The sequence below is a fragment of the Simochromis diagramma genome, unplaced genomic scaffold (genome assembly GCF_900408965.1).
Source record: "Simochromis diagramma unplaced genomic scaffold, fSimDia1.1 OVJJ01000361.1, whole genome shotgun sequence".
NCBI classification, from domain to species: Eukaryota; Metazoa; Chordata; class Actinopteri; order Cichliformes; family Cichlidae; genus Simochromis; species Simochromis diagramma.
In genome coordinates, this window is record NW_024386860.1 from 13,567,999 (window position 1) to 13,595,251 (window position 27,253).

At 39.3% G+C, this 27,253-nt stretch overlaps 1 protein-coding gene across 3 annotated transcripts; it reads right to left on the reverse strand.

Moving 5' to 3' along the window:
• Positions 1-26,768, reverse strand: smarcc1a (SWI/SNF related, matrix associated, actin dependent regulator of chromatin, subfamily c, member 1a). 3 transcript variants are annotated; one of them, XM_040030662.1, is made up of 29 exons: positions 26,525-26,767; positions 24,153-24,272; positions 23,970-24,055; positions 23,530-23,611; positions 22,976-23,068; positions 22,800-22,869; positions 22,436-22,505; positions 22,148-22,223; positions 21,643-21,768; positions 19,973-20,091; positions 19,308-19,438; positions 17,980-18,039; positions 17,805-17,842; positions 17,307-17,425; positions 16,887-16,958; positions 16,603-16,716; positions 16,154-16,307; positions 15,452-15,562; positions 15,272-15,331; positions 14,693-14,951; positions 13,696-13,857; positions 12,578-12,633; positions 11,502-11,655; positions 11,088-11,266; positions 10,728-10,862; positions 5,449-5,812; positions 4,587-4,712; positions 3,171-3,275; positions 1-3,134 (listed from the first exon to the last, which is right to left on the reverse strand). In XM_040030662.1, exons 1-28 carry the CDS (start codon positions 26,708-26,710, stop codon positions 3,184-3,186), a joined length of 3,414 nt encoding a protein of 1,137 aa, XP_039886596.1. In that variant the 5' UTR covers positions 26,711-26,767; the 3' UTR covers positions 1-3,134; positions 3,171-3,183. The 3 variants fall into 3 exon arrangements, with proteins under 3 accessions (XP_039886596.1, XP_039886595.1, XP_039886597.1); XM_040030661.1 differs by having other exon boundaries at positions 1-3,275; XM_040030663.1 differs by lacking the exon at positions 1-3,134 and having other exon boundaries at positions 19,973-20,067; positions 26,525-26,768.
• Between the last annotated feature and the right edge of the window lie 485 nt (positions 26,769-27,253).

Here is a 27,253-nt window from a genome sequence, read left to right on the forward strand (position 1 = left end):
TTTTCATACAAAACACAGTTTATTCGACAGTGTCTAGGTCCAAGTACCAACAGACCCCATACAAAATAAAAATTAAAAAAAAAAGGGGGGGAAACAAATGCTACAAAGAACAGAGAGAACTTCCATCTACACAAAACATCTCCTTGAAAATACATTACCAATAACACAAAAAAGTATCCATTAAAGATAATATATGTAAAGAAAATCCCATCATATTTAAGTGATATTACATAACAAGCCTGGTAAAATATTGAATGGGAGGGCACGTTGAACGAGAGTGTGAGCGAGGGATCGTACGGTGTGTTTGTGTGCTTTCTTCTTCCAACAGACTGGGAGAAGAGGGCAACAGTCAGTGATGCAGCAGTCATGTGGGCAGGACAAAGAAATTATTTTAAAAGAAATTAAGAAGAAACAAAAAGGAAGGAGGTGGGGAACAAGAGGTAGCAAAGGGGTGCGCAGAGAGGTAGTAGATAGCAAGAGGAAGATTTCTAGAAGAGGTAGCTAGCAGATGGAGGAGGAGGAAGAGGTAGCAGATACTAACAGTGCTAGCAACAGGGAAGGAGTAGTAGTTCTGGTTAAGACTTCACATTAAAACATCCTCATATTGGATTTATTATTCACTTGTATGTCAGCTTTAGAACGATGCAGGATGGTGAATGCAGACTAGTTGAAATGATGATTAGAGCAGCAGGAATAAAATAAACATTTTAATTTATTTAAAGCTAACTTGCAAGTGTCATAAAATGTTTTTAATGGGTTGAAAGCACTTGCTGATGACCTGACAAAAACAACTACGTCATGAGGAAAACGGGCTTCCAAATATTGAGAACGACTCATTTCGAGGAATAAAATTCCGATTTTAATTTCCAAGATTACTGACATGAAAATACTTTAAAAAGCTCAGAAAAGGGAAACCTGAGCAGTGGAAAATGTGGGGAATACTGCGACAAACCGCAGCTAACAAATGGATCTTGTGGTGAAACTGTTGTCCTATCCTAGAACTAATTCAGAGGAGAGACGAAAACAAAAACAAAAAGTCCATAATGTTCCTTTTTTCCCCCTTTTATAGCTACGGGATTTAATTTTCATTTTTTCAGACACTTTGTTCAGCTGATACTAAAAATTAACACGCAATAACTGTTTTTCTCTCAGCTGAGGTTACTTTAAATTTCCCATTACAGAAAAAGATAAAGGAAACCAGCATCCAGCTTGAGTAGCTGATATTTAAATACCAAATCTGCACGCAAGTATTCAGTGGTTTCGCCCCTTGTTTAATTTAATTTACTGTGACATGACAGGACAGAGCGTTTAAGGACTAAACAGTTATGATTACTTAGTAACTTAATATTTTTCCGTGTAATGGTTTGATACACAAAAATGAGGATATTGCAGAGTTTTACAGTAGCTGGAAATTAATGCAAAACGTGCACTAAAGAGGGGAGGAGGGGGAAGAGGGGTTAGCGAGGTAGGCAGCACTAGGCGTGAAGAAACTGAGCATAAGAGAGGGGGGCGGGGTTTAATCGCTACAGTATCAGCACCTAAAAACATCTAGAAGCCCACCGTGCTGAGGAAGAGCATCGTCGTGTTGTGATGTTTCAGCCGCATCACAGCGTCTCCCTCTCTGTAAAGGCTGTGTGAAGGTCAGCAGGAGATTACATGTGTGTTTGTCCAGTGCTTTGTGGCAGGGTCTGGCCAAGTCGGTGTGTGCATGCAGCCTCCAGTGTTCGCCACAGCTTAGCTTACATGTCTGTGTGTGTGCGTTACAGTGCTGCAGGTGGTGTGACAGACAGAGGAAGGAGGTGGATGTACTTCCTTTCATGGCCGGAAAGTCCTAACTTGTGCCTCACAAAATGAGATTTAGCTTCCAATTTAGTTTATATTTGCTAAATACTGCAAATGTCTTTAGTAGGCAAAATTTTAAATGTTAAAATCATACAACTTAAAGGTTTTACTTCTCTGATTAGGAGGTCACAAAGCACTGAGAAGAGAACTTGGAAATTTCTGGTCTTTTTTTAAATGGAATTTTAAAGTCCAATCGAATCCAGTAAAAAGTTGGAAAAAAAATAAGTAATTTTAATTGAACCCTTACATTCCAAGCACAACTAAGAACAATTTAAACCTTTTCAGCAGGTACAGTCTCTCACGCCTATACTCAGATACTGTTAACAGTATTTACAGCTGCCATTTTTGGGGGGGTCAAGGAGGATGCACCTTATCAGACAAAGGCAGACCTAAAGTTAAATCTCCGCCTGCCTCTTTGTTCAGTTTTGACTTTATATCTCAAAATCAGCTAGAGGAGAAGTGAGTAAAAAACAGATTCCATACATTTAAAAAAAAAAAAAAAAGGCACAAATGACCATCACCCAGCCCTCTGTCTGACACACACATTCACAGACACACACTCACACACACAGAACTACAGTGTATCATTTCAAGAGGAGCGAGAGGTAGATACTCGACAAGACAAGAGTGAGGGCAGGCTGGGTCCCCCATGTGTGTTTTATTCATGTTAATGTCTGAAAAATCTGCTTGCTTCAATACACACACACACACACACACCACCCACCCCTACAGGTCACACCAGCTCTCTAGTCTCGCTAGCTCCCCCTAGTGTTTGTCTTGGAGAAAGAGGAACCAGACAAAAAGCAGGGCGTGTGTTTTGTGAGACTGGAAGGGGGTTTCAGTGCAATTAAAACAGCACTGGAAAAAGAAAGGAGGAAAAAGAAAAAGAGATGAGACAGTTTTTTTAAATCATTATTTGTTCTGTCTCCTTGTTTTGTTTTCTGTACACAGGGTCATTCTCTACATCCTTGGTTTGGCCCAACAGAGCAGAAAACAGTGTTTATAAGTAGACGACCCTTGCCGCTGTGCCCTGAGTGGAAGTCTGCATGTATGGGTGCATGTGTGAAATGTCAGGTTACCTCTGCTTTTGAACCCTGTGTGTGTCTGTGTGTGTGTCTGTGTGTGTGTCTGTGTCTGTGTGTGTCTGTGTGTATCCTGTGATGAAGTTTATAGTAGATGTGAGTGCTGAGTGAAAAATACCGAGCCAGTAGCAAAGGCCATCAAAAAGGGGTTGATGTTCAGAGAGTTAGCTTCAAGCTTGTGTGCTTTTGTGTGTGTGTGTGTGTGTGTGTGTGTGTGTGTGTGTGTGTGTGTGTGTCCGCGCGTGTTTGTGTGTAGCTCTTAGTTGTCAGCCACTCGCCCACTCGGAGGTGCTGGAGGTCCTACAGGAGCAGGAGGGATCGCTTCAGGCTGTGCAGGTGGTGGACCAGGATCTAAGAAGGAAAATCTTGGTTTTAGAGCATAAAGGAAGCAAGCTAAAGTTTGAACTAATATATAAATGAATATGAAGGTAACTGTAATCCTGGTATTTTCAATACCAGTCATGTGTAATGAACCAGTTCTACATGGTATTTAACCCTTTAGTCTGGCTTTCATCGTTTGCATTTCTCTGTGCAGTCACAGCTGCACTGTGTCTCTTCTGTCATATTCAAGACAACATTACAACACTGCTTCACTAAGTGATAAGCTTGGACGTGAAGAGCTTTTCACAGAACCAGAAATTCTCAAAGACCGCTTTTTCAGTGGTTCAAGTGGCTACCATCCTCCTCCAGTACAATTTATTCATCACAGGTTAATTGCGGATGCAATTTGTAAAGCTGATATCTGACTTTAAGAGCTCCCTCTACTGGATGATGAGGCAAAATACATCAAAAACAGTCCGTATCTTTAAAGACAAAAAGGTTTCATCTCATCACAACAATCTACAACGCTTAACCTAGCTACAGGGCAATTATTAGACTAACACACACAGCAGTGGTGTGAGGCTTTAAATTAAAGCCCGCATTGATTTCTGGTAACCATAACTGATGCTGATGGGCAACATAAATGACATCCTAAGGCATGAAGAAAATTGTATTTTTCTCCTCCTTTAAAAAAAAAAAAAAAAATTACAGGTTAGGTATCAAAAAGTGCAAACATAGCTTTAAAAGTTAACAGTCTAAGAATTAATGGTATCGCTATAATATGTCACCTGCAATAAATCTAACAAATTTTGTTTCTCTTGAGGAATGTAAATGCTGAGAAGTCTCTTTAATACAATGCAAAACAAAAAAAACGATTAAGTAACACCATTCTTAGAATTCAAATTTCAGCTTTAGTACACGTGGAAACACAAACAGCAGCTGCCAAAAAACTTAAATACATATCATTACACTGGTGCTTAATTTCAGATGCTGATTGGCTGCTTTACAAGGTTAGAGAAATCAATGCAAACCGCAGGGTCTGTGCGTGCTGTGATGCTAATAAGCAGCAATGATCCAAATGTTTAGCTGCAGCTGACATTCAAAGTAAATACCAGCTGTCAGCTCCGGGTCAAAGCATTATTTGAATTTCCCAGAAAGATTTTTTTTCTTAGGTTGTTTGTTGGGTAAATAAAGGATCCTAGAAACAAGGCCATAATTTAGCGTGTATTGGTTTTGGTGAATTAAATTTTCACAAATCAACAGAAATAAACCACCTTGAGTTTGCTTATACATATTCAAAAACAACACAAGCATAATGAGAGGGTGACTATTTATACTTACACATGCCGTTGGGGGCTCCGGGGTGGCGTGGGGGCATCATGGGAGGCATGCCACCGGGAGGAGGCCCAGCAGAAGGAGGGCCAGACATCATACGTCCAGGTATTGGCTGACCTGGTCCCATTGGTCCTGCAGCATGAAAAGTACAAATAAGAGAAATCAGACACATGGAGATCAGATGGACATAAGGAAGAAAACCTACATGAGGTGCTTCAAACCAGAAACAAACATTCAACCAACAGCTAACATGATTTTGTAGAGAAAAAAAGCCATTTAATCCATTCTGTCCTCATTCTCTGAGAACACTTGATATGTTATTTTGCTGAAGTTTAATGTAATGAGCCAATTATGTCCACATTTTCCTGCAGTTCCCAAAAGCAAATAATCACCAAGGGTTAGTCCAAATGACCAGAATACCAGTCCAAATTAGTGGGACTTTAATAAAGTAATTCATGTAGCTGTTCTTTTAGGTAGATTAAGGCATCATTTATAAAAAAAATAAATAAAAAAAAATAGAAAAAGAAAAAAAGATTAAAATTGTTAAGCAAGTTAGCAGTTACTACCAAGCTGGCTAACAAGTGGCCAAGATCTAAGACTACAAAACATAGCTGCTAGTATAACTTTGGGTATATATGAAAGACAACCCACTAAAGGCAGCAGAGAGTAGCTACTGAGCTATCAATATCTGATATGGCAAATGTGTAAAACAAACAAAGTCATAACCTGGTAAAGCTGCTGACATTCTTTCCATATGAAAATGCTAATATTTCACAATATCTAAAAGAACACATCTGCTCCCCCTGTTTCAAAGCTCCTTAATCTCTGTATCACTTTGAGCACCAGTGTAGTTTTCCTTTCCCCTCACCTGTCTGTCCTGGGTGGTGAGGGGCCATTGGGTGGTGACCCATTGGGGGGTAGCCAGGGTGCATTGCAGCGCCGGGTGGGGGCCCTCCATGGTGTGGTGGAGGTGCTCCGTGGTGGGGAGGAGGTCCTCCGTGATGTGGTGTGGGTCCTCCTGGGTGCATGCCTGGTGGAGGGGGCCCAGAGTGTGGTCCAGCCCCAGGCCCCTGTCCCTGTCCTTGGGCCTGGGCAGCTGCAGCAGCAGCAGCAGCAGCCGCGGCTGCCGCTTGCTGCTCCATCTGCTGCCTCGCCTTCATTTCGGCATATTTGAGTTGCTCCATGTGGAACGCCTGACGCTCGGTTAGCAGCTGCTGCCTCTGAAGCTCCAACTGCACAGAAATGCAGGAACCATGAGGAAAGATTATTTTAAGACAGTTATAATACCAAATACCACCACCAACTGGCAGGTATTGCAGTACATAAAGTTACATTTTCATTGCTTTATATCCTGATAAAGTCTGCTTTACGCCAAAAAGGTGCACACTGACAAAATGCAGGCCTGCATATTTTACAGGGCAGAAGTATGGAAGCCCGTTTCCGCCACTAAAAAAAAAAAAAAAAGGATCCATAACTCAAAATTTCGAGTTATTTTCTCGAAATTTCGAGTTATTTTCTCGAAATTTCGAGTTATTATCTCGAAATTTCAAGTTATTAACTCAAAATTTTGAGAAAAGCAACTCGAAATTTCGAGTTAGCGCTGCCAATCAGTAATCTACGTGAATGACGTCATTTCCATGTTACGGAAGCTGAAGCCCTCAGCTACAAATGCTACAGCTAAGCTACCGGTATTACATCCAGTCGTGAATGCACAGATTGCTGAGTGTTTTCAGCCTGGCTTCACAAATGATGAAATCCCTGTGTTATTAGCTGAATCACATGGTGTTACTATCAGCAAACATACTTTAATTTGTTGGGATCCGTTTTTGAGTGCGCGGTCCTGCGCCATATGCTTCCGGGTAACAAGAAAGTGACCTCATTCACGTATATTTTTGATTGGCAGAGCTAACTCGAAATTTTGAGAAAAGTAACTCGAAATTTCGAGTTATATTTCTCGAAATTTCGAGTTATTATCTCGAAATTTCGAGAAAATAACTCGAAATTTCGAGTTATGGATACTAGCTTTTTTTTTTTTTTTTAGTGGCGGAAACGGGCTTCCATACAGAAGCCTAACTTATGAATACCATGGCCATGAAATCGAAACACAGTTTTTACACATACAGGTTTTCTTGTTACAGGCCACAAAGGTATATTTTACAACTACTTTTAAAAACGTTTTCTTTTTTTAAAATCTTTAAAAACTGTGCATGCATTTAAGAACTGAAGAGCTCGTGCTCATTTCCATTTTGTCCAACTAAACAGGTCGCTGTTTTGGCCATTCCTGATATCAATCAGCGGCCTTTCCTGAACTTCTCTAGTCTGGCAGCAATAATTCTTCCTCCAGACTGAACTTGCAGCAGATGTACAGCTAGTGTGTGTGCAGCTATGCTGAGATGAATGAGCGAAGTCCTACAATAACTACATAGGCCACTGCACTCACCACACATTCCTTATACTGATGAGACTGGACCCACAGTATCATCAGGTGGGTATTTCAAAACATGGATATAAAAATAAAGAACTACAGCCAAAGTCAAAAAGAATGTTTATGAAGCTAAAAAGAAATAAACTAGCTTCATGACAAAAATCAGAACAAGAAAGGGGGAGGTCTGTTCAGTTCCTTCTGCATAGCACATACAACTCTAAATAAAGCCTTGTGTTTCTTTGTTTTAGAGTCTCAGTGTTTTACAGTTTATGTTAGGAACAGCAGCAGGAGTGGGTTGGTTTCATTCCAGCGTTCAGAAAGCCTCTTTAACCAGACTTCTTTTCATGCACTGTTTACAGCTGTGAAACTGGGCTACACTGCCAATGCTGCTACCGTGAAAACACAGTTTTACACTCTCACTAGCGTCTCCAGGGATTGTGCAGGGACAGAACACACACAAACAAGAGCTGAGAGTCATTCATTTGCTCTGTCGGGGCAGGTAACACTTTCACTTGCCTCACTGAACAACAGCTTTGCTTTGGAAAAAATGTTCTCCTCACAGAGAATTAATGCTGCGTCTCTTTTTCAATCTCTATGGAAGACTTGGGCCAAGTGGGGACAAACCTGTTGACTGGCCAATATCTGTTGATGAATTAAATCTTTATTAGTTACTTGTGCCAATATAGCAACAGAAGAAGCGAAACTTTGTAACGCAGTCTTTTCTGGACAACTCCAAAGGATGTGCTAATCCAAATAGTTATATTTCTTTTTCATTTTAAAGTGTTTTACAATTATTTTACATTTTTTAAACAGTCTAATAAAGACTTCTAACAAGTAAGGATATTTGTGTATTTACCTATTAATTATATGGTAGTGGTGTAATGCTGCACTCATGTTCCACCTTTTAACCCTCCTAAAATATTGACATTTGACCCAACTTAAAATGTCTGTTCTTAAATTTAGGAGTTTAAATCAAACATTCAACTTTATCTCAATATTTTGTTACACGTGTTGTTCTTTTTATAAAAAAAAATTTTTTTCACAGGCTAAGATGGGGTATCTGTAAGTATGAACAAGTTAAATGTAAGACCTTTATAACACAATCTTAAGAGAATATGCTGTGAAAGTCGCATAAAAGTGAAATATACCCTTCCCAAGGAAACCTGTTGATGGCAAGTTAAAATGGTGTTTAAGGAAACGTACAAATATTTGGTTAATTTTAAAACACCATCCCAATATTTATCTTTTCAGACTGCTACAGTAAACCATTTGCACACATGCAAAACCTATTAGGTGAAACCTTAACGATGCAGTCATGCTGTATGAGCTAATTGAGTAGCATTATGTGCCGGAGATTTTCACGGTGGTGAGAATGAAAACGTTCTTGACTCTGTGGTGTAGTGGTTGAAACATTTGGCGCACACAAAAGATCCCCAGCTCAAGGCTGAGAGGAGACACAAACAAGGCTTTAAGCCTTGATTATTGTGTGTATCTGTGACGTCCATGTGGCTGCCTGTTTTTTGCCACTGCTCGGACTTGTCTGCAGAGAATTTACATTACAATGCATGAGCCTTGAGTAGCAGACTTCAAAATGAGTACTCTGCTGTTGGGTCTCCAAAAACATCCAAAACAAGCAGTTCTGGATCTCTCCACAATGTACAGGGAGTGCAGAATTATTAGGCAAATGAGTATTTTGTCCACATCATCCTCTTCATGCATGTTGTCTTACTCCAAGCTGTATAGGCTCGAAAGCCTACTACCAATTAAGCATATTAGGTGATGTGTATCTCTGTAATGAGAAGGGGTGTGGTCTAATGACATCAACACCCTATATCAGGTGTGCATAATTATTAGGCAACGTCCTTTTCTTTGGCAAAATGGGTCAAAAGAAGGACTTGACAGGCTCAGAAAAGTCAAAAATAGTGAGATATCTTGCAGAGGGATGCAGCAGTCTCAAAATTACAAAGCTTCTGAAGCGTGATCATCGAACAATCAAGTGTTTCATTCAAAATAGTCAACAGGGTCGCAAGCGTGTGGAAAAACCAAGGCGCAAAATAACTGCCCATGAACTGAGAAAAGTCAAGCGTGCAGCTGCCAAGATGCCACTTGCCACCAGTTTGGCCATATTTCAGAGCTGCAACATCACTGGAGTGCCCAAAAGCACAAGGTGTGCAATACTCAGAGACATGGCCAAGGTAAGAAAGGCTGAAAGACGACCACCACTGAACAAGACACACAAGCTGAAACGTCAAGACTGGGCCAAGAAATATCTCAAGACTGGTTTTTCTAAGGTTTTATGGACTGATGAAATGAGAGTGAGTCTTGATGGGCCAGATGGATGGGCCCATGGCTGGATTGGTAAAGGGCAGAGAGCTCCAGTCCGACTCAGATGCCAGCAAGGTGGAGGTGGAGTACTGGTTTGGGCTGGTATCATCAAAGATGAGCTTGTGGGGCCTTTTCAGGTTGAGGATGGAGTCAAGCTCAACTCCCAGTCCTACTGCCAGTTTCTGGAAGACACCTTCTTCAAGCAGTGGTACAGGAAGAAGTCTGCATCCTTCAAGAAAAACATGATTTTCATGCAGGACAATGCTCCATCACACGCGTCCAAGTACTCCACAGCGTGGCTGGCAAGAAAGGGTATAAAAGAAGAAAAACTAATGACATGGCCACCTTGTTCACCTGATCTGAACCCCATTGAGAACCTGTGGTCCATCATCAAATGTGAGATTTACAAGGAGGGAAAACAGTACACCTCTCTGAACAGTGTCTGGGAGGCTGTGGTTGCTGCTGCACGCAATGTTGATGGTGAACAGATCAAAACACTGACAGAATCCATGGATGGCAGGCTTTTGAGTGTTCTTGCAAAGAAAGGTGGCTATATTGGTCGCTGATTTGTTTTTGTTTTGTTTTTGAATGTCAGAAATGTATATTTGTGAATGTGGAGATGTTATATTGGTTTCACTGGTAAAAATAAATAATTGAAATGGGTATATATTTGTTTTCTGTTAAGTTGCCTAATAATTATGCACAGTAATAGTCACCTGCACACACAGATATCCCCCTAAAATAGCTAAAACTAAAAACAAACTAAAAACTACTTCCAAAAACATTCAGCTTTGATATTAATGAGTTTTTTGGGTTCATTGAGAACATGGTTGTTGTTCAATAATAAAATTATTCCTCAAAAATACAACTTGCCTAATAATTCTGCACTCCGTATAGTATAATAACCACACGAGGTTTTCTACTTGCCAGTCCCAGATTAATGGGATGGCTGTGTCAGGAAGGGCATCTGGCATGAAATCTGTGCCAAACCAAGCATGCAGAGCCATCCGCTGTGGTGACCTCTTGGGAAATACGGAAGCAGCTAAAAGTAACCTGTGACTAAAAACATTCTCCTTTGACTTCAAGTCTTTTTAAAAAAACGTATTAGTTGCATTAATAATTTTATAGACCTTTTAAAGATCTGTAGACACTTTGTCTGAGAGGTGGGTACTTTATAAATCTGTCTTTGCTTCAAACAGCTAATTTTCCACTTTAGAGACTAGGCGTAGTTTTAAAGTGCCGGATGAACTTCTGTTAACAGCTCACCTTCATTTTTGATAACCACAGTTATAAGCCTTTACTGAGCATTAGAGGATTTGAGTGCCTGCATTAACTGAAAGTGAAGAGTCCAGCTGCCCAACAGAATACAACATTGTATTGAAGTATTCCTGACTTACAGCCTCTTTCTCACGGTCCATGATGGTCTCAAGTTCCTCAAAGTGTCTCAACTTGATCTCCAGTTTCTTCATCTGGGTCTCGACCAGCAGAGCCACCAAGGACTTGATCTTCCGCTCCTCCACTGCTGCCAAATGCTAAAAGGAAGGCAATGGGCTGATGGTCAATATCTAATCAATGCTAAATAACCATTTCCAGCATTTTACTATTTTAACACTTACCAAAAAAAAAAAAAAAAAAGTACAGGATTCCATCAGAACAACGGGTACACAAAATTATAGCAGCAACACAGTGTCATTTGAGAAAAGCTGAAGTTGTTCCATGCAATTGCTGTTGCAGAATCAGCAGTCCTGCAGTCTTACCTTGGCTTTTGTGGCAGCAGATGCCAAGGCAGCAGCAGCCGCAGTGGCAATGTTTCCTTCTCCGATATCATGTTCCAGCTTCTTGCCCTTGTCCTCTCCCTCCTCTGTAGGGGTTTTCTCCTCCTTCTCCTTCTCCTGGTCTGAAGATGATGTCTCCATAGACTCCTCTTTGTCTTTGTCTGATAAGGAAAAGAAAAAAATAGAAAAGATCAAGCACTTTATGTAGACTTTTCAAAGAATGTGTGTGGAAAAACATTATCAGATTTTACAGACTAATTAAACAATAAAACATTAAATAAATTATCAAATCATCAGGATAATCAACCAGAAGTAGACCCTTTAAATTGCAATTTAAAAACAAAGTTGCATGCCTGTGAAATGGAGCTTTAGTTTCACTTTGGCATAAACTGTTACCTGCTTGAGCGGTCTTAGCCTCCCCTCCCTCTTCATTCTCTTCTTCACGCTCCGATGCCTCCGCTCCCTCTTTTTTCACCTTTTCTGTTGCTTCTGTCTTGTCGCTCTTCTCGGCAGACTCGCTTGGCTTCTCAGCTTCATCCTTCAACTCACCCTGAAGGTTGAGGAAAATCAAAAATGGTAGGCGTGCCACCACAGAAGGAAAAAACCCCCACAACAACAACAACAACTGTACTGCGAGTCTGAATTTAAGATTTGCTCTGAGATTTGAGAAATAAGTGTGGTTCAGAGTAGCTAGCTGCTTAAAAGTGTTGAATAAAGGACATTCATTCAAGGTTTTTCACCTACAAAATGCTGCGAGTACACTCAATAGTTGATCAAATCTCGACCCTGTTAACTTTCTTCCCCCAATCACTAATGTAAGAGAATAATTAAGTCAACAGCCACTAGTGTCATTACATTCACTCGCTTTTTAAAGCACGAGACGAAGGCTAAAAGTAAATGAACTGGAAAGTTCTAAATCGTGCAAAAAATAAGTGAAGTGGCTATCAATGTAATAAGTGACAAGTCATCTGTCTGTACAGGAACACTCATGAACCTGTTACAGCATGCCAGACTATCTGAAGCTGTAACCTTGTAATAACATCAGAATAATGTAGTTAGTCTTTGTTTTTGTTTCATTTTTTTACTCTTGAGCAAAACATGATGAACTGATCTGGCTGGTAGTAAGACACTTTGCAATATTTTGCAATTCATACACTCTTAATAAAACCTGAGGTATAATTCAAACCATAGTTTTGATCAAAATAATCTACCTCACCATTGGATGGGATTATGTTGCATCTCCATTACCAACACTTGTCACCCCAAGTCTGGTTATATTGTGTACTTTCGATGAAAAACCTAAACCATGAATGAATTCAGGTATGCGCATGGCCCAAGTTGGATGTTTTAATCTGATTTATTAATCAGTTTGACCTTTTAATTAGTAGGGGATTTATTATAATATCCATTTATAAACAGGTGTTTTCTTATGAGACAGTGAACATCTGAAGATGCATGAAAGGTGGTCTCACCTTGTCAACCTGCTGGGAGTCCGAGTCTGTTTCCATCTTTTCCGGCTCTGTGGTTTCTGTAATTGACAGCAAGACTGAAAAATCAGCATCTGTCAGACAGATAAAACTAACAAAGAGGGTCAGAGATTATTTTAAATACATTCTAAATTTACATAGATATTACCAACATTTGTGATATGACTGTAGCTGAATAGTCAAACTAAGATATATCATCCTGTCTGGAGTGAAATTAACTTATTGATTTACTGAGATAAACAACATCAAAAGGCATCGTTTGACATGCAGGTACTAAGGTTGAAAGCACTTTAAATGAATAGGCCCACAGGAAATGACAAGTGTTGTGTGTACACTTACACGTGACCGGGTGAATACATGCGTGTGGCTGAGTGTTAAACCATGTCACGGGTGCACTTGAGCGTATGTTAAGAGTTTGAATATTGATTTTGTGCCAGTTGAGTGCTTTAGGCTAAAGGAGGCATGGAACACATTTAAACTTATTGATTACAACTGTAGCTCAAGAGAGCATTAATCTTTAACAAGTGATAAGTATTGTGTGTGTGTGTGTGTTTGTTTGCGTGCAGGGGCGATGTGGGTAATTTTCAAGACAACACAGAGAGAGAGAAAGCAATGAGAACATCGATGAGTGTGGTGACCCAGTTTTCTCCTTCACCTCCTCCCACTGCGCTGCCCCATCTGCAACCGCAGCTTTAATCCACTGGTTACCACAGCAGTGTACACAGAAACACCACAACATTTCACAATATGTCTTTACTCCTCAGTAGCCTGCTGGTAAAAGGACTGATGTGTAGCAAAAGTCAAATACGAGCCTAAATATGATGAGAAACATCGGTTAGCCTGGACATATGCACAGAGCAGCAATTTACATTAGAGTGGACATCCCTCATTGCTGAATAACATTGTGATGTTGGAGCTGGTCACAAAACTACCAAACCTCAGCAAAGACAGATGATTATTTTAGATGATACCTGCCTTCCCCCAACAGGAAATGCTTGAGGTATTACACCTTCTAACATGTTTAGAAATACGTTAAAGACTTTCGAGGCTGGCTTGGAGGCATCAGCCTGTCTTTCTTTACAATCTGTACAAACAACACTCACCAGTCTTTTCTGGCTCCTCGGGGGCAGTTCCAGCAATGCCGCTGCTCTCCAAACCAAAGGCGGGATCCACCTTCCCAGTAGTTCTGGCCGCCTCCTGCACCTTCTTCACGTGAGCCTCCACCAACTCAGCTGGCACCTCTTCACGCACACGAGAGAACTCCTCTGCAAACAAAGAGTGGACGTTTTTTTACTTTCAGACTCTCATTGATAGTAATATGACAATCCATTAGTTCATGGTGTGCTCAGACATGAAGCTAGTATTATATTCCCAAGCATGCCAGCTGGACTGTGCAGCTTGTGTTTATTCACTTTATAATGACAAAGTAGTCACATATGCACAGACCGTTTTTGGAGCTGCTTTCAGTATTGTGTGTTCACTTGGTGTTCTCTGTTTATTTAGTTTCAAAAAGCAGTAGTAACAGTGTTAATTACTCACAGAGCTAAACCATTTTTTTTTTTACCTGTACATAGCTACTTTCCCCCTGTTAGCCACACATCAGTATCGGCTCATGTTCTAGCTTAGCTGACAACAATCAAATCATTTGATATTTATTAATTACAGTGGCCAGTGTTTGTCTGTTGTCTCAACTAAATCTCATGTTACGTTATCTGAGCAATTCAGTAGTTACATTTATCTTCTACTGGTCTTTTTGTTTTTAGTGTAACTGGCACAAGACCAGGAAAAATATTACTATCTTGTGTAACAGGTCACTTTTAGTTACACAAAAGTAACATGTGTAACCAAAAGGCAGACATTTCCTCTTTAACATTTAAAAATCAGAACCATTCAAAACCCAACCCGTGTATATTTGTGGCTGCATGATGTTGTTTAAGATAATGAAACTGAAAATACAGATAAATCTCTAGTATCTCCTCTGAAGTCAAGAAACTGCTGCACTGATATTTGTTGTAAATGTTTCTGTTTCTAGCTATTTAGCAATTAAAATACAGAAGCTCATTATGTATAAGTTTATGGCTCTTTCCCACCAGTTCTCACCTAGTGCTGCCTTGGCTGCAGCAGATGCCACTCTGGGATCCACAACAGATGCCAGGAAGGCTACTGTGCTCATGACTGGGTTCCCAGACTGGCTGAAAGGTATGGGCTGATAGGAAAGAGGCCCAAGTGTGGCCTCCGTACTCTCCAGGTATGGATCTTCAATGGGCAATCGCAGGAAGTGCAGGATGCACTCATCTTGGGTGCGTGAACCAACATGCTCTGAAACCTTGTTCCAGTCATCTTTATACATCTCCAGGGCCTAGCCATAGGTGACAGGAGTGACGATACAAGTCTTATTATAAAAAGAAAGCCAGAGAACATTTAATAAAGCAATATTTATAATTCCATGAGGCATAAAGAGTTTATCGCCATCTTTTTTTGTTAAAGACAAAAAAACATAGAAAGAAAATGACAGAAAAAAGTGTGTTGTTTTTTTTTTTTTTTTTTTTTTTTTTTTTTTTTTTTTTTTTTTTTAAATCAGGTCATAAGAACAGGTTGAGCTTATGATCAGCAGCCAAACATTGGAAGTTTTTCTTATTTAAAACAGGACACTCCTATCTTCTGTACTTTAAGACTCACCTCGAGCAGCAGCAGAGTCTCCTGCTCAGTCCAATCTCTGGTAGTGCTGCCTGCTTTACCCTGAGGAATCAAAGTCCACAATAGACATTTCTTTGTTTTTAAATTCTAACACACCAGCTCAGAGAGACTGTTAGAACTTCAAACATGAAAAACACATTAGGAAGTTGAACAAGCTCCAACCTTGATGCTTTTCCTGTTGTAGAGGTCAGAACGAAGGCTAAAGTTCTGCAGGTCGATGGGCTTGTCTTTGCTTTTGTCTGCAAAATTGGGCATTGGCTGTGGAGGAGGAATCTGGAAGGAATAAAATGGCCAAACATTAGCAAACCATCTTTATGAAGATGTATTTTTTTGCAATGTGACCATCTGAGACGTGCAGCAGTTTTACAAATGAAGCTCATCAATGAAATGGTACAAGGGTATAATGGAGGGAACCCAGAGAAAACAACACAGCTGTGATTTTTATTATTATTATAATTTCAGTGATAATTGTTTTGCAACTATTTCAGTTTGTTTTTCTTTTGACATCTTAATCAAAGTTAAACATCTTTTGGGGTTGGTGTGTTGGCACACACAAAAACAAAACAAACAATCAAATCACAGATTCCATGCTTCCCTTTTAAAGTGAATTGCTAGCAAAAAGGACAAAATTCTTCAGGAATTTGATCTATATTTGGTATAAAAACAAAACAAAAAACCCCACAAAACTATTTTAGGTGTTTAGCGATAACGTTCAGGGATGTTATTAAAAGCCACTCTGGAGTGAGTCATTGCTCAAAAATTTCTTTATTTGGAACCAATCTATTTATCCTCAAAAAATATGGTCCTTGGCCAGACGAGTGGATTCAAACCTACTTCTTCCTTCCCTCTTTAAGTTGACCTTACCGGTTGGGGTCTGTGGTTAAGAGGCATGAGGCCAGAGGGTGTGTCAGCCAGCACAGTAAAATGAGGAGTGGGTGGGGGGCCCATTGGCAATGGACGAGACTCTGCATCGACCTGGTAGTTCACCAAACCCCACTGCTCCAAGAATGCATGTACCCTGGAGGGGGAGGGAGAATAATTACATTAAAAAATAATTAAAACAATGAAAAGCTACTTATCATCTTCTCTTTAAAGCATGTGTGGTACCTACAAGGACTGTGTTTGGCTGAAGGCCTCCCAGTAGGTGTTAACTTGCATAATACAATAATTCAATTCATTTAGGGTAAGTTTTTAATATTCATAAATATTTTTTTATTGAGTTAGCCACTGCCCATTAATCCAACCAAATTAATATGTAAAAAAACCAAAAAAAAAAACCCCAGAAAAGTTAACAACATGTGGATCTGTCGAACCTCATGATGGCGCAAACATCTCCAGTCAGGTTCCTGCGGCAGGAGGTGGAGGTGAGGTACTCCTGAGGATTCAGCCGATACGTGTCGATCATGAAGTTGCGATAGGCCAGGTATCTGTGTTGAGATGTCGCAGTATGTCCCGTTAGAATGATAGGAGACTTATTACATGAAAGCTGCGTTTTTATATATGTGGGACTGGGGTGTGTGTGTGTGTGTGTGTGTGTGTGTGTGTGTGTGTGTGTGTGTGTGTGTGTGTGTGTGTGTGTGTGTGTGTATAAACTCACATTTCTGGAGTTTTGGACTTGTTCTTTCCGTTGAAGAACTCTGGCAAGGCTCGTCTCTCAATCTCATGGATGCTAACAAGAAAGGAAAGGAAAAAATATTGATAGATATCAAAGTAGGAAGAAACAATGTTATTCCTAAAATAAAATTGTATTTTTTAATGGCAATGAGATTAAGAATGGCCTGCAGATGTCATCAAGTACACCTCTAACTGCATGTAAACTGCAGCTGGTGGGTTTTTTTGTGTTTTTTAAAATGCATCTGTAATCCATCTTCTTCCAAACAGCAACATCTCACTATCTCTCCAAAATAAAAAGCCTCCTATCATCTCCACTCCACATAAGCTTTTGAAAAGTTAGTTATAACTTATTAACCAAGTTATTTGTGTAATGTAGCTTAAGTTTCAGATTCACAACACTTACCTGTTGTAGTCAAACCAAGCAGCATAGCTGGGGATAACGATGTGATGCGTCTGTTCAGTCACATTGTCCTCATTGGCATCCAGTCGGTTTATTTCACTTTTGCCTTGTTCCTCATCATCCTGCAGAAGGATAAGCAGACAGGTCAAGTAACAGCAGTCTGAAAAAAGTCATTGTGCTGTGTAATTACAATTCATGAGACAGCCCTACTTTGGAAGTAAAGTGGCTTTGCTCACAAACATTTATCTAAAAAAAGAAAACAAAGCCTGTATAAAGAATGAAGAAAAACAGCAGGTGCACGCTAGTTTTTAGTTCTTTGAATAATAACTATAGGGATATTTTAATCGTACCATTTCCTCATATTTCAATTAGATTTAGTTTAACTGAATCAAAATACACTGTTTATATTACATATCACTCCCAGGAGTGACTGGGAGTGATATGTATATGTGATATTCCTAACTACACTGGAGAGATAAAGACAGACAACAATGGTCTTACCTTCCCACCAGACATCACAGATTCATCTTCCATGTCATCTGGAAAAAATAAAAATAAATGTCTTGACTCAGGTTTGCTTTTAAACTGCGGGACAGCTTATGCTCACATACAAAAGATGCTAATCTCACTCATATAACTCCTACACAAGGATACAAGTTCATTTATAAATACATACCCAAGTCGGCCACATGCCCTCCTTTGACCGGTGTATTCTCGCTGTCTTTCTTTGAATTTGCTGTGCATGGAATAAAAGAAAAAAAAATGTACAAAGTGAAGTACAGAAGAGGGGAAAAATTAAAATATTTAAGAAAAATTATTCAAAGACTGTCTAATTCAGCCATGGGCATGAAGACAATAACGAGCTTTCTGGTTTGCAAAAGGGGAGACTAAAATAGACTGAGTGTGTGTCTGTGTGCTGGAGGAAGACAAGGAGATTTCTTTGGGACAAAAGTGGGACATAACGAATGGGACTTGGTCTAAAAAGAGTATTATAGACAGAATTGTGTGTGTTGGTTTTAAAGGGAATCTTTAAGCAGAATACAGATCATGAAAAAGAAGCACCCAAAGGCTGTTTTTCTACTTTCTGACTTAAACTGTGAGCGTCAATGGGTACGTTTTTTTCCCTTGCTGCTGAGGGGGTTTTCTTGTCATCAAAACACAATGATTCAGTGCACAGCAGCCACATAGAGAAAAATCACAAAAAAATGAATTTAAAATTGAATGAAATAAAATTTATCTCTGTTTAGAAAAGGACAAACCTTACAAAGATAGAAACAGGACAAATATCACAGTGCAGGTTTCTTACTGCTTATAAAGCTCTAGCTGAACATTGCAACACATAACAACAAGACTGAAGAGGGCACTTATGACAGGAATCATTTAAATATCCTAATTTCTGTCTCTGATCTTACTGGCAACTGCAGACAAATACCATTTAAAACTATTTAAAATATGATTATGTTACAATTATAGATAAAATCTAAATACGACTCAATTGATGATCAATTAAATGTAAAGACAGTAAAATCATTTTAGTTATGCGTACTTTGCTATACATGCTATAAAGCAAAACTTTACATTTGTAACTGAATATTAAATACCCTTTTTATCTGCTTATGTAAAATTTCTTTAATATGACTATTCTGTGATGTTTAACTACATTTAACAAATATCAAAGTATTGATGGCCAAGTTAGGATGCCTATTGTGGTAAAAAAATATTTGGTCTATGCAAGCAGTTTTTGTGTCCATGTAACCACCTAAATTTAAATTCAATTAGTTAGGCGTTTCATAATAACTGTCTGACGTTTTCTATGACAGCTAAGACAGAATAATTACATTCATTTTAGAGGGCTAAAACATTTAATGAACAAGTGTATTTAATTAATCTAATGATAATCCAAATTAATGCTTTAATACACAGGAAAAGTATCTCATGTACAGATGGTAGTTTGCAACACAAACACAAATAGAGCCAAGCTTAGCCCCTATACTCAGCACATACCATTCTTGGAGATGCTGCCCTCCTCCATGCTAGCACCAGCTGAGGAATCGTCCATGTCTTTTGTCATGTCCTCTTCAGTGTCCTCCTCTTCTCCTCTGTGGCCCCGTCGTTTCCAGTGAGGCCCCGGGTTCCTGAGAGAGAGAAATGATTTATTTGCTTTTCTCTAACTGTTAAAACGTGACAATAAAAAAAAATCAAACACCAGGATAAACAACTGATATCTTATTATACTGCACCACAGGGCTTCATTGTCGTCCTAATTCTACTCACATCAGTCTCACTGCTGTACAAAGTGACATGTTCATTCATTAAATATAGTCTACATTGACTCAATCACACATACACAGTCCTGCTACCATAAATGCTCCCTAGCACAATCACTGTGGATTAATATCCAAATACAACTAGTCCCCAAGCCTTGGAAAATTAATTTTTGCAGCATATTTTATTAAAATCTGCTTAAACAAAATGAATGATACATCTCCTGTTCCTGAGTCACATTTAGGCCTGTTGTCTTTTGAAAAAAATGTATTGGATCACCAAGTTTTATCCTTTAGAGACAAATCTGAAGTTTTAGGAGACCACTTGCACAAATCTGCGTTTACTCAGTACTCGCTCCATTTTATACTACCAATAAAAACAAAAACGAAGAGAAGCATCCTTACCCCTTCTTGCCTCCCTTCTTACGGGACTCGGCTGGAGTGCTGGGTGGAGAGGGTGAGCGCCTCCTCTTCTTTCCCGCAGAGTTGGCCTTGCGCTCCTTGCGATCGGGTGTACGGGAAGACTGATCAGACAAACCCCGAGCAGCGCAGGGAGCGAGGGATGGAGGATGAGAGAAAGAGCGGCAGAATGAGAGGATGGAACGGTTGCACACACAAGGAGGGGAAGCAGTGGGAGAACGACCGTAGGAGAGGGTGGGGTGGGGATGCCGTGGAGGTGGAGGAGACAATCAGGGTTCCTGTATACTGTCCTCTTCAAACAGACACTCTTTCACACTGACCCTCATTTCAGGATCAGAGGAATTTCTCTTCAGCAGCAGACAAACTTCTTTTTGTCCAGTTGTCACTATTTGATTCTTTTTCCCCCCTTTTCAAATTTAACAAAAAGTAACAAAAAAAGGCTCCAGATTAGATAAAATGAAAAGCTTTTAATGTGTTTGCTGTGGCTCTATAGATGATGTTAACTTCGCACTCTATGACTGCATTCTGGAGATTTATCCAAGTCCTACAAAACAATTCATCCATTGTCAATAAATTTGGAGCTTTCATAAATATTTCTATCCTGCAGATGGTGCTTCATCCACCAAATTATAAGAACTAGTAGAAAAGCCTAAGCCTGACCAGTCAGCTTTTCATAAAGGAATGTGATGTGAGTGCCCGCCTATTCAGCCCAAACTCACACTTAAGCGAAAGCTTCATCTACAGCTTCACACATGTAAACAAGGATGAATATGCCAGCCAGCATAGCAGTTCCTGATGATTAGGTCAGCTGGCAGGCTGTCCTGACTGCACTTACTACAATGGCCATTCCTGGCAGTCTTTTTTCTGTTTACTTCCAGGCATACTCTGGGGCTGAGGATTAATAAAAAGCTAATTCATATAAAAACTATTTTTTTGAAAGGCTTAGTGAAGCATGTGCTTACTAACCTCATAGATGCAGTTCACTCAATGTTTTGTGTGAGTCCGTGTATGACAGAGGTCAAGAGTACAACGTAAGGGTAACCCAAAGAGCTACAATTAATGGGAAACTGGAGCACTTAAACATCTGTGTGGCCAGTTTGCTTAATGCTCACATGAGTGATCATGAGTGATCAGTGAAAAGGCCAAGACAGTGTAAAAGAAAACTTAATGTCTCTGGCATCATAACTTTTGGACTTCATTTACCCAACACGAACAGGAACCCTGAAACTCATTAGAAATAGACAAAGTGTGAGGAAAGGCTTGGAAAGGATGGGCAGCATGCAGACTGAAGCCAGTTGTGAACGAAGAAGAGTGAGGTGCACAATCCATACAGCAAAGCAACATGCAATGGGACAGACTAACAGCAAAAACATTCAAATTCACACCAGCATTCACACCTAGTCTCAGTCAAATAATTTCCATTTCCAGGTTTACATACAGTACAGATTTGAAGACCAATTTTAGATTAATACCTCTACAAAAGAGCCAATTTCAACACAAGTCACTTGTAACAACGATCAGGTTGCTGCCCTTTAACAACAATGGTAGGAGCGGTGCTGTCACACTGTACTGATGAAGCGTGGCTGGAAAACCTGCTTTCTCTTGGATTTGAAGTTTGGATCACTGACACACACCCACACAGCAAAAACACATACCTCTTCCTCTTTGGGGAAAATCCTCTGGCGGAAGCTGACTGGCTTCTTGTTCTCATCCACTTCATAGTCTTCCTCATTCATCCACTCATTGAAGGCATCTGTGTCTAAAACCCACTTGGCATGGACCTTATCAGAGTAAGGAAGGAGATAACAGAGTAAAATCAACTCATCAATTTACTCTGCTGACCTAATTTCCCATTATTTCTCAGTGGAAGACACTAAAGAACAAGTAGAAGAGACAGAAATACATAAATGCAAAAACAAGGAAATTGGTTAGCTGATGTGGTAAAGCCGCTTCACTTTACATTTTAAAATAAATAAATACAATAAAACTTTACTTGGTATGCAGGTAGAAACGCATGTCAGATGCATACAATAGTGACCATTTATATTCTCAGGACAATTTATAAACACATAGGTAACAAAAGCCAAAACTGGAAACTCTAAGGGACACAAAAAAGTCTTCCAGTATCAAAAGAAAACCTATTGGTTACAGACATCTCACCTTCCACGGTCTGTCAGTGCTGGGTGGGTCCTCTGGGTCACCGTCTAACTCACTGGCTGACACCCAGGTGTCGTAGCTAACAAAATAAAAACAGTTATCAGTAACTTCATGAAGTCATGAACAGAAATATCTCTCTCAGGATGATTCGAGTGATTATTTCTTTTTCTTTTCTTTAATAAAATGCCAACATTTTCCTAAAATGCCCAAATATTAGAAGGAAATAATTTACATCCACCAGCTGAAGCACAGATCTTTTTTGTGAGCTGCTTAATGCCTCACTCTGCTCACCTGTCTGGGTAGAGACCCCAATGGACAAGCACCTGCTTGTCTTTTCTCATGACAGGACGCAGCCACTCCTCTGCAAAACATAAATACCAATATTCAGGAGTTTTCACAATTATTATTCACAATTATTTACACTTTTATAAGCAAAAACAAAACTAAAAAAAAACAAAGTGGTAAGATTACCAAGCAGTATTTGATCACTTTACTATATTTTAAGTCACTTTTAAAATCTTTCATTATTTAACTGTAGTAATAAGTTGGTTTTAGGTCAGAAGGATAATGAAGGGAGAATGAAAGACAGTAGATATGTGGTTCACATTACTTGACTAAGAATTAAGTCCGTAAATCACAGAGATAACTAACAAACCTTCTTCTTGCTGGGATAGTGATGGGTAAATGATATGGGTGGCCTTCGACTTGTCATCAGTAATGGAGCCCTGAAGAGAACAGAGAAAAACAAAATGAACAACTTAAAAGGCTGCTACACCAGAGCGTCCCACGAGAATTTTACTACTCTGGAAATCATTTCATTTCTGTGCTCACCTGGTGTCTTTTGATGATGTCTTTGAGCTTACTAGCCTGTTTCTGCTCGATGTCTGGCGACAGGTAAACAGTGGGTCGAGTCAAGCAGTTATTCTACACATGAAGAAGGTTTAAGTTAGAGTCACGCAAAAAGTTGCTTTATAACAAAGCAAAAGTACAAAAACAAAAGTACACTCACTTATCTCTCAATGCAGTGATTACAGTTGAAGTTTTAAGGGACACTTGACAACATAAAAACACACCTTTACCTTATTTCCATACAACTGCATACAGTCAAAATCTGATACCTGCACACTGGCTAAATGGAATCTGAGCTTATTCATTTAAAATGTTAAAAGACTTTGAGTTACTGAAACTTACAATAATTTTAACAATAAAAACCCTGTATGCAGTTTGAAAGTGTGAATGCCAGTTAAACACAACTGCAATATCTGAACTTCATAACTAGAATACACGAAGCCTAATTGAATTTTATTAAAGACTGCACTTTGATTAACAAATGTACTTAGAATAAACATAAGGAGTAGCTCGAGCATTAGGACTTTGTCTTGTACCTGGACCAGGTTCTTTTCAACATTTAAGAACATTTCCACGTTCCTGTCCATCCGGGAGGGATTCTGTAGGTCAAATCTTCGCCTGAGAATGACACAAAGCCACATGAATATTCAAATAATAACTCTGCATTTATTATGACTTTATGTGCAACTTCTATGCCCTACGCCATCCATGGACTGCTGAGATATTCAACTTGGGGGACAAATAAAGTCATTCAAGGTAGTACAATCACTGGGAACTGACACAAATGGTTATTTTTTTAACTCCATAAACCAACATCCTAAAATACAAGACCATTAAGATTTTTGCTTATCTTCAAAATGCACAACTGAGATAGTTTAAATTATATTTCTAAGCCCAATGACTTCAAAAGGAGGGTTTAAGTTGATGATCAATGTCAGACCCATCTGCTCATACTAAGTTACACAAGTTAACTTACCAGCCTTGCTCGCTCTTAAACTTATAGACAGATCCCAAAATGTGACAGAGAGCACCTCCTGCCTTGAAATCCAGGAAACACTTGGCCTGAAGATATGAGAGGAACCATAAGAACAGAACACTTTACCATTTGGGATTCAACTGTGATGGCGATTTTTGTAGAATGCAATGTTTGTATGCTTACAGGTAGCTTTGTAAGAGCAGGATTGTTGACTCTTCGCCCAAATGCGTCTTCCTGGAAATGCAGCAGTTGGACCACGAGACCTGCCAGGGATTTACTGGAGGGGGAGTCATTCTGGACGTACTGGAAGTAGGCACAAAAAAAAGTTATCAGTAACATGATAGCAATGGCACAGATTCCCATCTCATCTAGCAGTCTTTATTTTTTTTTTTAGCAAATCAAGGTGGCCAAAAGACAGAAAAATACAACCTACAAGAGTTTAGATTTTTTTTTTTGTACATAAATTAATTCCAAAGAAATGCTCAAAAGTCTGAGAATGGGCTTCTTCATTTGATAATAAGATGACTCTTTATTGTCATTGCACAGTCATTCATAGTACAATAGTACAATGAAATTGGAAAACTGTCCCACAACGACATTGCATACAACACAACACGACATAACACATCACAGTATCAAAACTTAAGTAATAAAAGGAAATAATAAAAAGAAGTCTGTTACCATGATATGAGCAGCCACAAGAGTCGTTTACTAGAGCTCTATTTCTGTTTTGTTTTGCTATACTAGTATTAAGCAGTGGGGTATAGATAAGTTAGTCCTGTAAAGAGGCTCATGCACCTCTCAGATGGCTTAAGTCATGACGGAGAGCATCATTAGCATGGTTATCAGCAGCTGGGAACATCATCACAAAGATAAGAGCAAGCCTCGCTCCAGAACATCCAATCATAAATTCATGAACCAAATAATATACAAACTATTGAGTAATGTTAAAAATACATTTGATTATTTTGAAATTCAAATGTTTCTTGGACCATTATGTTAAGTTGGTGGGGGACAAAACAACAGGGTGATATTCACAGGTGGGCAGACTTCAGCAGATGAGGTACTACAGGGTAGAACAGGAGGTTTGGCTACAGGAAGCAGAGATAAGAGTTACTGAAATAATTAGGCAGATTAGTCGAATATCAAAATAATTGTTAGTTGCAACTCTAGAGAGTCAACAGACTAATGATTTTTGTTTAAACTTGTTATATCTTTTGCCTTGCATGGCGACAGGTTTCTGCTTAGACTGCCGTCCCTGATATCCAGGTCCTGTTACCAGCAGGACAAGAGGGATAGTTGGATGCCATTTATTTCCTGATCTTTTTGCTCTAGAGAATCAATCTTGACCAAAAAAATTTAAAAATCAAGTCATGACTTTATCCTTTAAGGTTTAGCCAGTGCAAAATCAATGTAATCCAAGAGACAATGTTAGTGAATCCCATTTATATACTGTTGCATCACCAAATAATGACATAAGGTTTTAGTTGCTTATTTTAGATTTAGTCTATGCTAAGTTCATGCAACACAACAACTAAACACTGGCCAGAAAGATCACAGTCAACAGCAACAAAGTACATTTAAAGCTGGAAGACCTTCCACTGCTATATGGCCTCAAATAACTCACATAAATATCTTTGCAAAAAAAACAAACAAACAAACAACAACAACAACAACAACAACAACAAAAAAACGGATGTATTTATTATTCTTAAATGCAACTTTATTGAACAGTGGATATACTTAAAAAAAGCCAAGTTTATATATGAAATATTGTAATATAAATCTGCGAGTAAACGCTGTATTCACAAGCCCTTATCTATGCCATTTCATTTGAATAATGTTTCTGCTATAACTTGAGCAGGCACAACGTGTCAGTGGGTTTGAATGAGAGCCTGACGTGATAAGAGGAGCACTCTTTGTTTGGCTAATTCAGTAGGCAAGTGCAACCTGCACGGTGTGCTATGCTGCTGTGTTGACAAAACTCACACTGACAGCATGGAACAGGACTGGGCCTGCAAACAGCACGCAGTGAAGTAGATAATTACCTTCTAAGTAAAGTACCTTTTAAGATGGCATAAAAAGAAAGCTGGGGTTTATTAAGCTAATATTATAATTTCTGCAGGGTATATCCCGTGACTTACATATAGGTTAGCATCTTGGGCCTTTTGAAAAACTAATAAGAAAGTTTGGTTTATCGTTATTTCTTTTTAATGAGAAACTTATTACATACTAGTTAAAAAATTATACGCGGCTATGTGTCGCTCGTTTGTAAACATTTCCCCCCTGAGCGTCATATTAGTAGCAACATTGAATGGGCAGTTAGCGAGCTAACAATAGCTATTTGATAAACAAGAACTGATAACTCAAACTGTTCAAGACAATAGGCAGTATACTGACGGTGAACTCCCAAACAAAATTATATATAAGCACTCTTAAAACTTAACTCTACTTAGCTCTGGGTGGCTGCAGCTAACTAAAATATGAGCGCCCCTTTGTGCTAGCGGGACGCGGGCCTTCATAGAAATCAATAGAGGAGCGGGCAGCTAGCTTACCTTCTTGTAGTGCTTTCCGATCCAGAGTCGCACCGTCTCCAGCTGGGATATCGTGTCTGAACTTTCCCAAAATTTCGCAGACGGACCACCATCTTTCTTTCGTCCCACTGCGGTTAAACCACCGACGGGGCCAGTGGTCGGTCCACCCGAGCCCGTTCCGCCTGCCGTTGTCGCCGCCGTCGCCATTGTGTGTTTTGTTCGCTGCGTTGTCTTTCTCCTCCACGGCGTCCCTCAGCGTGCAAGTTTTCGAATGACATTGCGCAGCCGCAAACGTGTTGAGTAATTTGAAGTCTCGCGAGCCTGAATATCAGATGGTCCATGGGAAATGTAGGCACCTGAGAAGGTTCCTCCTTTTTTTTTTTTTTTTTGAAGTTAGTTTATGTTAAAAGTAAGATGGCGTATTGGGGCCATGGTATGTAAAATTAAAAAAAATTAAAAAATGGGACCGGGTTGATATAATAACTTAATAATAGCCATTATAAGTAATTTGAGTACAAAACTATCAATTTCCAAAATTCAAGTCAAAAATGTCAAAAAACTTAAATTAAAATATTAAATTTTTAAAGAAAAATCTTGCACTCTTTATGGTTATAAATTCACAAAACTAAGAGGGGAAAAAAGTTTGTTTTTTTAATCTAAGATTAATGTCTAAAATGTATTCATTCATTTGATTATCATCATTATTATTATATTACTCTTGTCTGTTGTTCTCATGTGGTTTGATACTTT